This window comes from Elephantulus edwardii, unplaced genomic scaffold (genome assembly GCF_000299155.1).
Source record: "Elephantulus edwardii isolate Elephantulus edwardi_28Jun2011 unplaced genomic scaffold, EleEdw1.0 scaffold00048, whole genome shotgun sequence".
In the NCBI taxonomy this organism is placed as follows: domain Eukaryota; kingdom Metazoa; phylum Chordata; class Mammalia; order Macroscelidea; family Macroscelididae; genus Elephantulus; species Elephantulus edwardii.
In genome coordinates, this window is record NW_006399798.1 from 2,143,959 (window position 1) to 2,158,853 (window position 14,895).

General features: G+C 49.9%; 1 protein-coding gene across 1 annotated transcript in view; it reads right to left on the reverse strand.

Annotated features, from left to right (window-relative positions):
- The window catches only part of RNF213 (ring finger protein 213), a 107,094-nt gene that overhangs the window by 21,582 nt on the left and 70,617 nt on the right, over positions 1–14,895 (reverse strand). Inside the window, exons 46-56 of the mRNA XM_006886327.1 lie at positions 14,051–14,220; positions 13,854–13,953; positions 11,278–11,389; positions 10,758–10,980; positions 10,379–10,578; positions 9,661–9,783; positions 4,812–4,922; positions 3,626–3,865; positions 3,266–3,347; positions 2,514–2,548; positions 687–781 (exon numbers count right to left, since the gene is read on the reverse strand). Of these exons, the coding sequence (XP_006886389.1) occupies positions 687–781; positions 2,514–2,548; positions 3,266–3,347; positions 3,626–3,865; positions 4,812–4,922; positions 9,661–9,783; positions 10,379–10,578; positions 10,758–10,980; positions 11,278–11,389; positions 13,854–13,953; positions 14,051–14,220 (1,491 nt within the window). The remainder of the gene's footprint in view (positions 1–686; positions 782–2,513; positions 2,549–3,265; positions 3,348–3,625; positions 3,866–4,811; positions 4,923–9,660; positions 9,784–10,378; positions 10,579–10,757; positions 10,981–11,277; positions 11,390–13,853; positions 13,954–14,050; positions 14,221–14,895) is intronic.

The window sequence follows — 14,895 nt, forward strand, 5'->3', positions numbered from 1 at the left end:
GCTCGGAGAAGCTGGAGCCTGGGACAGCGATGTCAGCATGCGGTACACACATGTGTTCCTATTTCCAAGTCAAACGGCACCCCAGGCCCTCCGTGTCCTAGTTGGGAGGCAGATGGAATCTGGTAGGTAAGCTCATGACAGAAATATTAGAATTATTAGGACGTTCTTGTAGTCTGTGGAGAGGACAGAGCCGAGCCTTTACAGAACAGCCAGTGTTGGAAAACCCCACTCAGGTCCCACCTCTCATCTTTGGGGCATCTTCTCACACACACGACTGAGACTGGATTTCTTTCTGAGTTCTGAAGTCTAGTATTTCAGAAGACTTTCTCCATCCTTCATTTTCCGCTAAATAGACAAAGTTAAGACAGCGTGCCAGTGTGCAGACTTTCGCTTGGGGAGATGAACACCTCGCCTTTGGCTTTTCAGATGTAAATAGAACGTGGAGGGAGTGAGCTATTTCTGTCAAGCATATTTCTACAGGCAATGTGCCCCGGACACTGATGGAGACCCCTGAGCTGTTAGGGTGGGTCCGCTCAGGGCCGAGAGCTCAGCCACTGTCCCTCACCTCCCTGGCGTGGTGAATGACGCATAGAACAGACCACGTTTAGTATCCGTCTATCAGGTGGATGAGAAGCAGCCCAGGAGAGCCCGGCCTGCCTGCTGACAGGAAGTACAAGGGTACTCACGAGATGAGAGAAAAGCCAGGCGTGGGCGTGTGATTGACACCTCCGATCGGGGCACCACAGTCAGGACAGGAGGCTTGCTGCATTGGCTTGCCGCACTGGGATGGGGACAGACGGGGTTTGAGCTCAGTGTCAGAGGATACATCCTTTCACATCCCCCGCACCGTGACCACACAGATCGCCTGGGGGGTGGGGGGCGCTGGGTCAAGCTGCTCAGCCTGCCCTGTGTCATTCAGGGGAGGCTGGGGGTGCTGGACACAGGGCAGGCTCTACACATCACCTGGGCACTGGCAAATCAGACTGTGTTTTAAGGAAGGGAGCTCAAGTTTTATTTCCACAGTTTATAGACAGATACATAAACTCAGGCTTCCTTCCTCAAATCCATCACGTCTCCCCATTCCCACCCCTATCACACTGGCCGCCCCCACAGGGGAGCCTATCATCACTCCCAAAACATTCCCCTAACTCCACTGGGACACTGTTACTGAGAAACCCATGGGTACACTGTTTCCCAAGGCTCATTCCCCACCAAAGCAGCTGTGCGAATCACGTCCCCGAGCACACTCATTGCAGACCTGCAGACGGTGGGACTCGAGAGCTGACAGAAGTGTGGAAAGCACCAGTGTGTCCCCGCATTTCCCAGCCGAGGGAGTGAGTGTCCCTCACAAAGAAGCCTGTTCACCTCCAGCCCCTTGTTCTGGGTAATTATTAGCTAAGAGGCTGCCAGTCACTGCGTTCGCCTGTATCTGAGCTACACACACACAGACACCCTGGAGGGGAGTCCTGGCTGAGATGCTTAGGGAGTGATACACAGGGGGGCTGGCAGTGCCTCAGCCTCTGGGTCCGCCCCTCTGAATCTGGACCCCATCTGCTCTCAGAGGGAGATGCTGCCTGGGCCCAGTCAGCATGTCTCACTCTGTGGTGCTTGTCCCACGTTCAGTGACAAAGGGAGCTCGCAGCGGGTCTCAGCCAGGGACAGCTATGTGTCCTGGAGAACCTCTGGAAACATTTTTTGGTTGTCACACTTGAGAAGAGGGACAAGGGTGTGACTGGCACCTACTGAGTCAGGGTTGGTGATGCTGCCAGGCACCGTGCAATGCTCGGGGCAGGTCAGAGAAGCACCGCGGTGAGGGGTGCGCTGCCCAGGGCTGCAGTGCTGACTGAGACCCCCTACATGGGCCTGAAGCTCTCCCAGACCTTCCTATGCTGCACCTTTGCACCACTGAGACATCTGTTTGGACCATCCTAGACCACCCTCAGAATGCGGCCATACCCGGGGGTCACCTTGCATCCAAACCACAGACAGGCTTGTAAAGTGAGTAACAACATGGGTGAAGAGTGGACTTCTCAGAATAACCAACCTTAGGAGAGCAAAGGGCGGCATGTGCCCCCTGAGCTCAGAAGGCAGGAAGGGGCAGGGAGGGAGGACACCTGGAGAAGGGGACCCAGGGCAGTGGGCGCTGCTGCACCACTGTCAGGAAACACGTGTATAAACTGTTGAATAAAGAACTAATTTAAGGAGCTCTGGTGGCCTAGGGGCAGGAAGCTGCACTGCAATCGCAGAGGTGCGTGGTTTGATCCCAGAGGTGCTCTGCTGGAGGAGGAGGGACAATCTTCTGTACCAGTCAGATCTGATTTGATGGTACACAGACACACACACACACACACCCACACACACGCCCACCCCTAATTTTTTAAACCTTCACCCATGCCACAGCTAAAGGGGGGAAAAAGGAGTCTCTGTTCTCTCAGAAGCTTCGGGGCCTCATTCGCCCCCACACCCCATGTGCTATTCCCAGCGCCGACCCCACACTCACACTCTCGGCTCACCTCTCCCACCGAGCACGGATGGCCGTTAGGACAAGCTGTCGGAGCAAGAGAACACACGTTAGGCAGGAGCGTCACCTGGTGAATGTGGTTAAGGCGAGCTACAGGAGGTGGGAGGTGTGGGAAGTCCAGGCCCCCACGGCCTCGGCCACGCCACCCGCTTGCTTAGTAAAGATTTGACACATTTGCTATTCAAGCTTGACAAACATATGTTGTCTGTGAAAAATGCTTCCAAGTTAGTTTTATAAAACAAAGTACGTTAGATCGGAAACTCGCACCTGGGCCCGTGTGGGGAGATGGCATCTTATTCTTCACTTTTCTATCTAACACCATGAGTATGTTTTGGGATTTTTTTTAAACCTAGTTAAAATTATTTATGTGAGGTGACAGAGGATGTGGATGAAGTCATGGGCAGGTGATTCTGTCTCCCAGTTCTGCACTCCAGAAGAGCAATCCTTGGGTCGCACCTGGATGGTACTGGTCTCTGGTCCTAAATGCGCCTCTGACGTGCTTCCCAGCCTCCCTGCAGCCCCACTGAGCAGAACTGTGTCCTGAGGGCTTTGCCCGCCATGGTCAAGGAAAGAAACATGTGGGAGCCTCCTCCAGTCACCGAGGAGCCCTTCCTTCCAACCACGTCAGCAGCCACGTTGGAGTGGGAGGCAGGGCCTTCGGATGCTCAGGCTAATAAATCACAAAGCTCCTGCATGCGAATCAGGGCTCCCAGCGCACAGCTGAGCTGAGATGCCCACACTTACCATACCACTGCACGGTTTCCAGACCCTGCCAGCGCCGAGCTTGAGCCAGCAAGTCTTCAGGCATGGTGGGTAGAAAAGCATTCTGAGGGGGAAAAGCAGAGCTGGATTAGCCAAGTGAGGGGCCAGACTGACTTTACAAGTGACCTAGAGTAAGACCATGGACTTCTGGGTTTCTTTCCTCTAGTCCTGCAGTGACATCCGCACAGCAAACCCAGCAGCCGGTCACTGCGGACTGTCAGGACAAAAGACACAGAGCTCCAGCAGCCAGCCAGCCACGGACGTGGCCTCCAGGGAGGCCTCCGGGGATGCAGCACTGTAGATTTCACTGTGATGTCAACATGCTCCACCCCCCAGTCTTACCACCATGCTGTCTGGGAAGAAGGCCAAGTTCCTCAGGGGTTCCAAGACCCGGTCCTGTGCGTGGAGAAGGACGGCCGCAGCATGGACAGCCATCTCTGTGACCACTGCTTCAAGGCCCCCCTCACTGGGACGTGTCGCCAGCAATGGCAGAGTGTTAGTCACGAGGGACTTTGCAAAATTCTTGGCTTCAGGAGAAAGGATTGTGGTTTCTTCAACTAGTCCAATCATGGCTTCACATTGCTGATGGGAAAAAAAGACATTTTTATATTAAAGTATGTCAGAGCCTGAGACCACGGCCCTGAGTCACCCCTCCAGCCTGGAGCTAAACGGATCCTCTTAGCTCAATTTAAAGCCAATCACCAGACAGGCTTGTGAGGTGAACACCAGGGGGTACTCACTCCACAGGTCAGTCAGCTACTCCAGAGCACAGAACAGGATTTACCCAGGGGAAAGGAAGGACGGAATCAAGGAGTGCTATAGAGAGGAATGGAGGCACGGAGAGGCACAGAGGTGCAGTGAGGCACAGAGAGGCACAATGAGGTACGGAGAGGCGCAGGGAGGTGCAGAGAGGCACAGAGTCGCAGAGGGGTGCAGCGAGGCACAGAGAGGCAGTGGGAAGGCTGTATCTACCCACTGTCTACATGTAGATACGGTCAGTAATGCCATAACACAGAACAGGTACAAATGGTTGCATTGAAAATCAATAGACTGTGCAAACTCTGACTGAAATCAGAATAGATAAAACACCCAAAGCCATACAACATTAAAGAACTGCTAGTGGCATTAAGAAAATAAATAAAACAGTGCACTTAAGAAAAAAAAAATATGCCACAGAAAAAGAATTATGAGAATTTAAAGGTTTGCTCATGATTAACCATATAGTTTAGTATTAAAGTACCAAATTATCACCCATCTCTGAGGGAAGTCAGTCAGAAGAGACTTTTCATATACAAACACAGCATCCCCCTACTTGAGCGCTAATGTTGATATTCTGTTTGGTAAGCATCACCTTACGTTCGTGACTTTAGTTTTAATTTTAATTCCAAAAGCTTTGACAGAAAGGGTTCTCTGCCTAATGTGCAGGGAGACTCCCCATGAGAGGACAGAATTCTGGCAGAACGTTGGTGTGACTGTCACTTCTCCACAAGAAAGCCGTGAGCACAGGCGGCATGCAGCTGGCACTCACCTCTGGCCGGGGGTGGAGGGCGGCATTCTGGGATCGGTACAGCACAGCAACCTCTCGGAAAAGTGCCAAAAGCAAGTGCACCGCCTGCTGAGTCTGAGGACCCCTGCAGGCCTGGGAAAGCAAGGACACTGAGTGAGACACTGGAGGTCATACAGAGCTCCCTAAAAACAGAAGTCCCCTGTGACCCGAGTGTGAACATGCAATCTTGGAGAGGGTGGGGAAGCTCCGCTCTTCAGGGCTGATGGAAAAACAGCTCTCGGGCTGTAAGGTTCATACAATATTCTCGCCTTAAACCCAAAGCATATTTATGAGGAGGCTTATGGCAGAAGTAACAGAGATTATCTCTTGCCTTCTTTCTGATGAGTTCAAGAGTCTAGAAACCTTTCCCGAACCGAGAGAGGATTTCCTAGTTCCTCCTTCCCCAGCATGATGCCAGGGCCAGCTGGGACTCAGAAGACAAAATCTGAATGTTTTAAAGGTTAGGTTCTAAAAGCTTTGCATCTTTCTTAAAATAAATGCATGATAAAGCCAATAAAGCATAAATACACTCTTGGCACCAGTAGCCACAAAATAAAAAAATGTATTGTGATGGGAAAGTCTGCTGTCAGGGACCTCTCCAGGGTACTGAAGAGCAATGGTGTCACTCTGCAGACTAAGGTGCGTCTGATACAGGCTATGGTCTTTGCAATCACTTGTTATGCATCAGAGAGTTGGACAATGACTAGGGAGGATAGAAGAAGAATTGATGCCTTTGAGCTGTGGTGCTGGAGAAGAGTATTGAATGTACCCTGGAATGCCAAGAAAACAAACAGATTCATACTAGAGAGGGTTAAACCAGGCTGCTTCTTGGAGGCAAGGATTCTGAGGCTTTGTCTGACATACTTTGGTCATGTTGTAAGGAGGGACAGGTCCTTGGAGAGGGACAGCGCAGGAGGGGAAGGCCTTCTATGAGGTGGATTGATTCAGTGACTGGGGTAATCGGGATGAGTGTGTTGGAAACAATGAGATCGGCACAGGACAGAGCAGAGTTTAGGGCTGTTGTACATAGGGTCGCTATGAGGTGCAAGCCACTCGACGGCACATAACAACACCACCACCACTACCACCACAAACAATGAGGCTAGAATGGGACTGTGGTAGCTCAGTGGGGAGGTACTCAGCTGGTAAGTCAAAGGTCAGGAGTTAAAATCCCCCAGCTGCTCTGCAGGAGAACAGGAAGGCCTCTGTAGAGACTGTTGTTATGTGCCGTTCAGTGGACACCAACTCACAGCAGCCCTCTGAATAACAGATCTGAGCCCGGTCCCGCTGTGCCTTCCTTGCCACCTGTGAGTCCACTGTTACGGTCACTGTGTATCCACCTTGTTAAGGGTCTTCCTTTCTTACACTGGCTTTTCCCAGCATGATGTCCTTTCCCAAGGACCGGACGGCTTCTCCTGACAGCATGGCCGAAGGATGTGAGATGAAGCGTCACCATCCTTGCCTCCTGGGGGAACTTTCTCCAAAGACATACTGATTTGGTTTTGTTGTTGTTCCTGGAATATCCAGTCCACTCTTCCAATACTACAACTCAAAGGTATCGATTCTTCTGTCGTCCTTATCATTGTCCAAGTGCATAGGAAGTAATTGAAAAGGCCATGGCTTGGGTCAGGGGTGTCTTAGCCTTCAAACTGACACCCTGCTTCTTGCTCTTTCCTGCTGGTAGCCCAGGTGTCACTGTGGTTCCAGGGAAGGTGACATCATTGACAACTGCGGACTTTTTCTCTGTCTGTCATGATCTTCCCTACCGGCTCAGTGGTGAGGACTTTTGTTTTTTGAGGTTGATCCATATTGAAGGGTGTAGCCTTTATCTTCTGCATTACTGTCAAGCATTTTAAGTCCTCACTTTCAGCAAGCAAGATTGTGTCATCTGCATAACAAAGGTTGTTGAGTCTTTCTCCTATGCAGATGCCACATTCTTCATAGAGTCCAGCTTCTTGAATGATTTGCTTAGCATGCAGATTCAGTAGGTACAGAGCAAGGATACAGGCCTGATTCACACTTTTCTGGATTTTAAATCATTCTCTTTCATTGTTTGGACAACAGCTTCTTGGGCTAGGTAAAGGGTTTTGCATTCTGGGATTTTCATTCTTCTCAATAGCCATGATTTGTTGTAATACACATAACTGAATACCTTTGTACAGTCAAGAAAACACAGATAGATATTCTGCTGGTATTCTCCGCTTTCTGCCAAGAGACACAGATAGACATCCTTCAGGTATTCTGTTTTCTGCCAAAGTCCATCTAATATCAGCAGTGATATATCTGGTATCACAGCTTCTTCTGAGTCCAGCTTGAATTTCTGGCAGTTCTCTGTCTACATACTGTTCTAGCTGCTTTAAAAATAATCTTCAGCAAGACTTTGTTTGCATTACTGTTCAATAATTTCTATATTCTATTTAATCACCTTTTTTTTTCCTCCTTTTTTTTTAAGAATGGGAACAAATATGGCTTTCTTCCAGGCCAGGTATCTATCTTCCAGATTTCTTGACACAGCCTGGTGAGCACATCAGGGCAGCATCTGTTTGCTGGAGCATGTCAACTGGTATTCCATCCATTCCTGGGACCTTGTTTTTTGCCAATGCCTTTAGTGCAGCCTAAACACCTTCCTTTATTATCATTGGTTCTTGATCATATGTTACTTCCGGAAGTGGTTTTGAGTCAACTTGTTCTTTTGGTACAGTGGCTCTCTGTACTCTCTGTACTGTCTTTTAGTGCTTGTTTACTAAAACGTTCAAGATTTAGCCCAGACCGTTCTTCAGTAAACAAGCAACTTAAGCTTTTCATTTCTCTCAGTCCGAGAAATTCTGAGCAAGTTCTTCCCTTTCTATTTCATGGCTCTAGCTCGTTCATTATAACACTTTGCTTTATCTTCTCGAGCTGTCCTTTGAAATCCGTTCAGCTCTTTCACTTCGCCCTTTCTCCCCTTTGCTTTGGCTTCTCAATGCTCTTGTACAATTTTCAGAGTTTCTTCTGACATCCATTTTGGTCTTTTCGTTCTCCCTTGTCTTTGTAATTATCTTTTGCTTTCTTTTGGATGAAATCCTTGATGTCATCTTACAGCTTAGCTTATCTGGGCTTTGATCATTAGCGTTTAGTGCCTCACACCTGTTCTTGATACGGTTTCTAAATCCAAGGTCATATTTTCGTTCCTGGGGAGTTGTTCTGCTTTTCCTCAGCTTCAGTTTGAACTTGCATATGAGTACTTGATGGTCTGTTCCACGATCAGTATTTGGCCTCGTTTTAACTGTTGATATTGAGCTTCTCCGGTGAGTCTTTCCACAGAGGTAGTCAGGCTGATTTCTATGTAGTCCATCAGGTGAGGTCCATGTGTATAGTTACTATTTGTGTTTTTGTTTTGTTTTTTTTAAAAGAGAAATTTGCAATGACATAAATCATTGATAGTTTAAAGTTCAATCTTTTGCTCTCCAGCCTCATCTCAGCCTCACCAAGGGACTAATTTCCGACTACCAGACCTTCTCTATTTCCAACTTGTATAATCCAGTAAGCAGTTACTATTAACGCATCTTGCTGGGACATTCAGTTGATTTCAGACTGCAAAAGGCGGTGGATTCTCAATTTCCTCTTCAGCTTTAGTAACCTTGCGAATTTTAGAGGAAAGCTCTGCTCTCTCCTTCAGGGTGCTGCAAGTCAGGATCCACCTGACAGCAGTAGGTTTGGTTTGATTTCGGGGATCAATCTATATGCTTCATAGATCATTTGAGAAGCTGGACTTTATGAGGACACACGTAATATCAGGATCAGAGGAGGATTCATCAACAGCCTTCATTGGGCAGAAGACACAATCTTGTTTGCTGAAAGGGAGGACTTGAGATGTTTGTTGCACAAGATCAAAGACTCCAGCCTGTAATATGGATTACATCTCAACATCAAGAAAACAAAGATCGTCACCATCGGGTCAATAGGCGACATCGCGATAGCGGGAGAAAAGACTGAAGTTGGCAATGATTAATCTTGCTTGGATCCACAGTTAACACCAATGGCACCAGCAGTAAAGAAGTAAACAAAAAGAGGTATCGCACTGGGAAAGTCAGCTGTCTAGGACCTCTCCACAATCCTGAGGAACAGTGGTGCCAACGTAAAGACTGAGTTGTGCCTTATTCAAGCCACGGTCTTTTCAATCACCTGCTATGAATGCTGGACACTGAATATAAGGATAGAAGGAGGACAGATGTCTTTGAGTCGTGGTGTTGGAGAAGAATGCTCGGTGTCTTGGACTTCCAAAAGAACAAACAGATGTGTCTCGGAGAAAGTGCACCCAGAGTGCTCCTTGGACGCAAGGACGGTGAAGCTTCATCTCACAGACTTTGGGCATATTGTTAAAGAGGCTATTCCTTGAAAAGGACATCACGCTTGGAATGGTAGAGTCCGTAAAAGAGTAAGACCTTCAACAAGATGGACTGAAACCGAGGCTGCAGAAATGAGATCAAGTTCATCAGTGATAAGGATAGCACAGGCGAGGACACGGTGCCTGTCTGTTGTCAGGGTCATTGGACTCAACTTAATGGCACTTCACAACAACAGGAAGGACCTCACAGGAAGTTCTGGGCATGGAATCAGAGAGCCACTAATGGCCGTGACAGGAGACACAGCACATCTGTGAACACAGCTCAGCGGTGGTGGTTCCCTGTTCCAGCAGCTTGTCGACAAGCATGGCCACTGTGCCTGTTGGAGGCCTGGACGTGTGTGTGCTCGGAGAGCATGTCAGTAGTCCATCAGCCTTCTAAACCATGTACCAAACACGTGAAACGCAGGCCAGCCTGTGCCCTGGAGAGACTGGAGCCCGCCCTACCTCCAGTGTGGCTCTGAGGCCCTCGGGGTTGCACTGCAGGACGGCTTTGCCCACTGCATCTCGAAGAGCCTTGTATCCGTCACCGTACACCAGGAAGCGGTCCAGCTGGCCTGGGTAATCCGCCTGCAACTCCACCAACATGAGACTCAATCAGGGCCAGAGCCCAGGAGAGCGCTTTGCAAACACTGTCACCACAGGTAAGGAACCAGGTCATGGAGAGGGGAGGGGAGAGGTGAGCTGGAAGTCCCTGCCCCCAGAAAAGTGCTGCCAGGAAGCGCTTCCTCCTCAGTGTCAGGTGAGGAGTAGGTGAGGACTGGCCAGAGGCTCTGCAGCGTTCTCTGTACCCAGCACGCACCCAAAGGCCAGCTGACTTCACACACAGAACAATGAGGTGCAGGACAGTGAGGCTGTGTGGCTCTCTGAGCACTGCACTCCTTGGCCCTCAGTTCCCGTTCTCCTTGTCCCTGTCTGCCAGAAACAAGCAAAGCGGAGCCTGGCTTTGACCATGACCCTCGATGGGGTGTGTTGACCCGAGTTTACGACAGACCAGCAGTGCGGCTCACCCATGCACGGGCTTATTCCCCAGGGCGGGCAGTCAGGTGTCATGACAGGCAGGGCTGGATGCCTGACGCACCGGAGAGACCCAGAGGGGACCCCTGTCCCAGTGGCTGTGGGAGGCAGGAAGGGGGGGTGGCAGCACTGAGACAGGCAGCACCGCCCTGCTCACCTGCTGGGCAATGACCTCCTTGGGGAACACCCACTGGGCCGGGTGGCCGCGTCTGGCCAGGCTCTGCACAAAGTCCACGGTGTACTGACTCGTGAGTCTCCTCACCAGGTACACACGGAACCAGTCGTTGCCGCTGTGCACGCACAGGCGCTCCACCTCCTGCAGGTAGCGCCGTCTTTCCTCGGTTGTCTCTGCAGAGTTCAGGGAGCACAGCTGGTCAGCGGCCTGGACAGAAGATGACAGCAGAGGCCCTTCCGGAAGAAAGGGTCTCGGAAGGAGCAGCGCTGCTTTAAGGACAGCTCTCTCAAACGCCTTCATTTCTATGCAGTGGGATCCCCGGGGCTGAGGAGGAGCAGTGGAGACGGCTCACCTGAGCCAGTGTGAACCTCGAAGAGGAAATCTGCGGCTCTGTTGAGACAAAGGCGCAGGCGGGCCACCTGCTGCAGGTAACCCACGGAGGCCTCTGCAGCAGGCCCGCGGCCGCCCCTCCACGCCGCCTCCTCTGTGAGGGTCCTGAGGAAGTGGACGTCCTCTAGCAGGTAGCTCAGCGCCTGGTTCTCAGAGCAAGCGCTGGTCTTTTCGTGTATCGAGTCCTAGGAAACAAAGAATGAGGAAGAAGCACTGGCCGTGGTCCGTGGGAGGCAGGCCCAGCCTCGGCCAGTGGCCACCGTGACTCTGGGGAGAAAGGGAGTCATGCTCGACAGCACCTAACAATAACAGTCAAACCAGTGGAGACTAATGCCACCAACACCTTTGTGGTATTGTAGGCTGTGTCTGTGTCTGTTCATTGCACCGACTAAATGACACCAAATGTGTTCAGAAACACTTTCCACCATGTAAACCACACGGCTCAGAGCTGGCGACAGAGACAACGGGAGGTGAAAGCTTACCTCCAGGCAGTTGATAACCAGTGTGTACAGCTCAGTCTTATCTTCAAGGAGGAATTCTTTCTTTTCCAGTGTGGACAAGTAATCCTGGATATAATCTTTTACTTTATTGAAACTGTGGGAAGACCAAGGTTATCTGTAGTTTTCTCAGACCTCGGGGCTCATTATAAAAACAGACACGTATACATCAATCTGTCTATTTCTTTATCAATAAAGGCACATCAGGGGTTCTGGTACTTGAGTGCATGGGGGGCTGCACTGCTGACCGAAAGGTCGCAGCTCACCAGCAGTTTGACTTCTCAAGTGACTCCTTGAAAGGAAGATGGCAGTCTTCTCCTGTGGAAACCCAAAGGTGGAAAGTTCCACTGGACAGTGGTCAGGGAGTGAAAGACATGGGACTGTGTGTGTGCGAGACATCCACAGAACAGCTTACAGCATGGAGCGGCTGACAGCGTTCAGCACGTTATCAGAGATGCTGAAATCCCTTACTTTCCACGTGCTGCTCTCAGACTGCTCAGAAATCTTCAGTCTTAAAAGTATTGAGAACCTCAAAGCTTTGGCTTGTGTGGGAGAGGATTGATATTTACAGCATTAAAAATTAAAACGGGGAGTTTTAAACCATCAGTGGTTTACAAATAATTACCACATCACATGTTGAAATACGTAACATTATTTTATAATAACCAAACTTAGAAGAGCAGCTTTGTTTTCCTGGCTGCATATCTCCTTCAGGCCCGGCTTAGTGCCGCCTGGCCTGTGCCCTCTGCTGGACTTGCAGGCAGCAGTGGAGGCTCGGGTCCGAGAGGCGAGCACCGAGAAATTATTTTCCCTTTGTGACGTGTTGGCAACTGCAGTGACAGTGCCCAAGCTGTGGTGGGAAAACCACTGTCCACGTTGTCTTAAGAGGACTGGCATCGCGGCAGATTACTGCTGGGCCACTGAGTGGTGCTGTGCACATTCTCAGGAGTGAGAAAAGGGAAGCCTCGCTTTGCACAGCCTTTCCTGGTCTTTCCAGATCACCCTGGGTGTCCTTTGATATGCTGCTAAAACTAGATAAGTGATTACTTCCAAAGGTCAAATGCAATATGAAATCTGAAACTCCATCAGTATACTTTCCAGTCTTTTACTGTTTCCTGTTATACTCACATCAGAGGACATAAGGCACTGGTCAGCTGGGAAATCCTACTTCACTGAGTTATGACAATCTTCTAAACATTCACACATTCTTATTCTAAATATATTTTGAAATCGCATCCATTAATATCACCACTGATCTCATGGCAAGTCTTTTTATACTGGAAAGCTGAGAAGGGCACAATGTTAGCTGCGGGTGGTACAGATTTCCCTGTTCATTTAAAAGCCCGGATTTTATCATCACCAGCAAGTGGCACACAAACACCACCTCTCTCAAATCTGATTTCAGGCATCAACATCGGAAGAGCTGTTTCTATACAAACATCTATGAGAGTTACTTGATTTGTTGTGTTTTTTTTTTATTTTTTAATTTTTTTTAGTTCCCCTCCACTTTGATTCTTTTATTCTGATTTGTATTTTTTTTAAGATGACTATGCTGCCGTACATAGGGTCGCTATGAGTTGCAAACGACTCGACGGCACATAACAACAACAAACAATGCTGCCGAATCAGAAATGAGGCCGAGTGTGCCAAGGATCTTCTAAAAGTAGCTTTATGAGAAGAGATTTCTGAGAATTTCCTCCACCGTGATGACCTGGCGGGACCACTGGTCTCTGGCACCTGCTCCTGGTCACTTTTCTACCCAGTCAGAGTCAGAGAAGTTTAAGAATTGAAACAAAAATGAGAAGACATCTAGAAAACTGAGATTGAAGGAGATGCCGCTTACTATCCTAATGTCATAGAAGCGGGTTCTAGAACTCGGATTATGGGAGCCTGTGTGTTCGGGGCGGGGGGTCCCTTCCCTGCTGTCTGGTGCTCTTTGTTGGAAAAGTGTGTGTGGCTGTGCTTTAACACAACTGCATCTGCGCTAAAGAAAGTGGTTCAACCACGTGAAGAACCAGGCGACCTCTGCTGAAAGATCTAGAAGCATCACTAGACGTGGTGAGAAACGCTGGCAGCAGAGGGACTGCTGTGACCGGGGGTCTAGGCGTCCAAGGCAGCTCTCAGGTGTGCTCACCTGTACATCTGCACAGGGACTGCTGTGACTGGGGGTCTAGGCATCTAAGGCAGCTCTCAGGTGTGCTCACCTGTACATCTGCACAGGGACTGCTGTGACCGGGGGTCTAGGCATCTAAGGCAACTCTCAGGGTCAGGTGTGCTCACCTATTCTTCAGCAGAGGGTCTGCTGTGACGAGGGTGTTCTTGGGGGGGTGGGTTTAGGCTCTAAGGCAGTTCTCAGGGTCAGGTGCACTCACCTGTTCTTCAGCAGAGGGTCTGCTGTGACTGGGGGGGGGTGGTCTTAACTGGGGGAGTTTAGGATCTAAGGCAGTTCTCAGGGTCAGGTGCGCTCACCTGTACTTCAGCAGAGGGTCTGCTGTGACGAGGGCGGTCTTGGGAGGGTGGGTTTAGGATCTAGGACAGTTCTCAGGGTCAGGTGCACTCACCTGTACTTCAGCAGCAGTTTCAGCACCACTGAGCGGATGACAGGAGTCTTATCTACCACATCATCGAATGGAGAGAGGAACTTTGTGTGCTCACGGTGTCCTTAAACCAGAAAGGCAAGATAGCTGAGTATCCACCAAACACAGAAAGGAGGCGAGAAGGAGCCCGGTTTTCAGGTTCGTGAGGGGAAAGCGCTTACTCTGGGACTCCTCCCTCAGAAGCGTCTTTTGTACAAAGAGCAGCGCGAGCAGGGCCTCTACGACGTCCTTCTGAGGAGGGGTGTTGTCTCTGAAGCACATGGTGGAGACCAGGTCTACGAAGAAGCCGTTGCACAGCTGCCGGAACTGCGCGTGTTTCTCGACGGCATCCCTTAGGGCAGGTGGGAAGACACAGTCAAAAGACCTGGAGAACTTGCTCTGAAACGCCTCTGTGCAGAACAGCTTGGGATTCGGATGGCATTTTGTTTGTGTAACAAGATACAATTTGTTCTTTGCAGGGAGTAGAGCCAGCCTTGGAATTTGCCTCAGACTCCACTAGGCTCATCTCTTTTCCAGAGCCCTCTGCTCGTCTAATCAGGCAGCGATACCCGCGATATTCCACAAGTGCCTCCAGGAAGCCACCCACCAGGCTTTTCCTTCCGACCTCCTCAGCCGGCATCAGACGAGAGGAGAAGAGAGGTGAACCAGGCACCAGCTGGTGGATTCGAACTACAGACCTTTGGGTTGGCTGAAGCTACTAGAACTCAGTATTCTGACTTATTCAAAAATATAAGCTCCACTAATCTTCTGGTAGATAATAACTCCAGGGGGCTATCAGAAGCAGCTTTCATACATTTATCTTTATAAACATCTAGAGTCCCAAGAAAGGTCCCCCGGCAGATTTAAGGAGCCAGAAAGTTCTAAGTTCATTGAAGTCCCCACAAGGAACCAAACACATTTAGACCTCTCTAGTGGTAAGAGACCGCACTGCCAGCCCAGAGGCACACATTTCCAATCCACCGGGGGCTTCGCAGGAGAAGGATGGGCAGTCTCCTCCCGTGCAGTT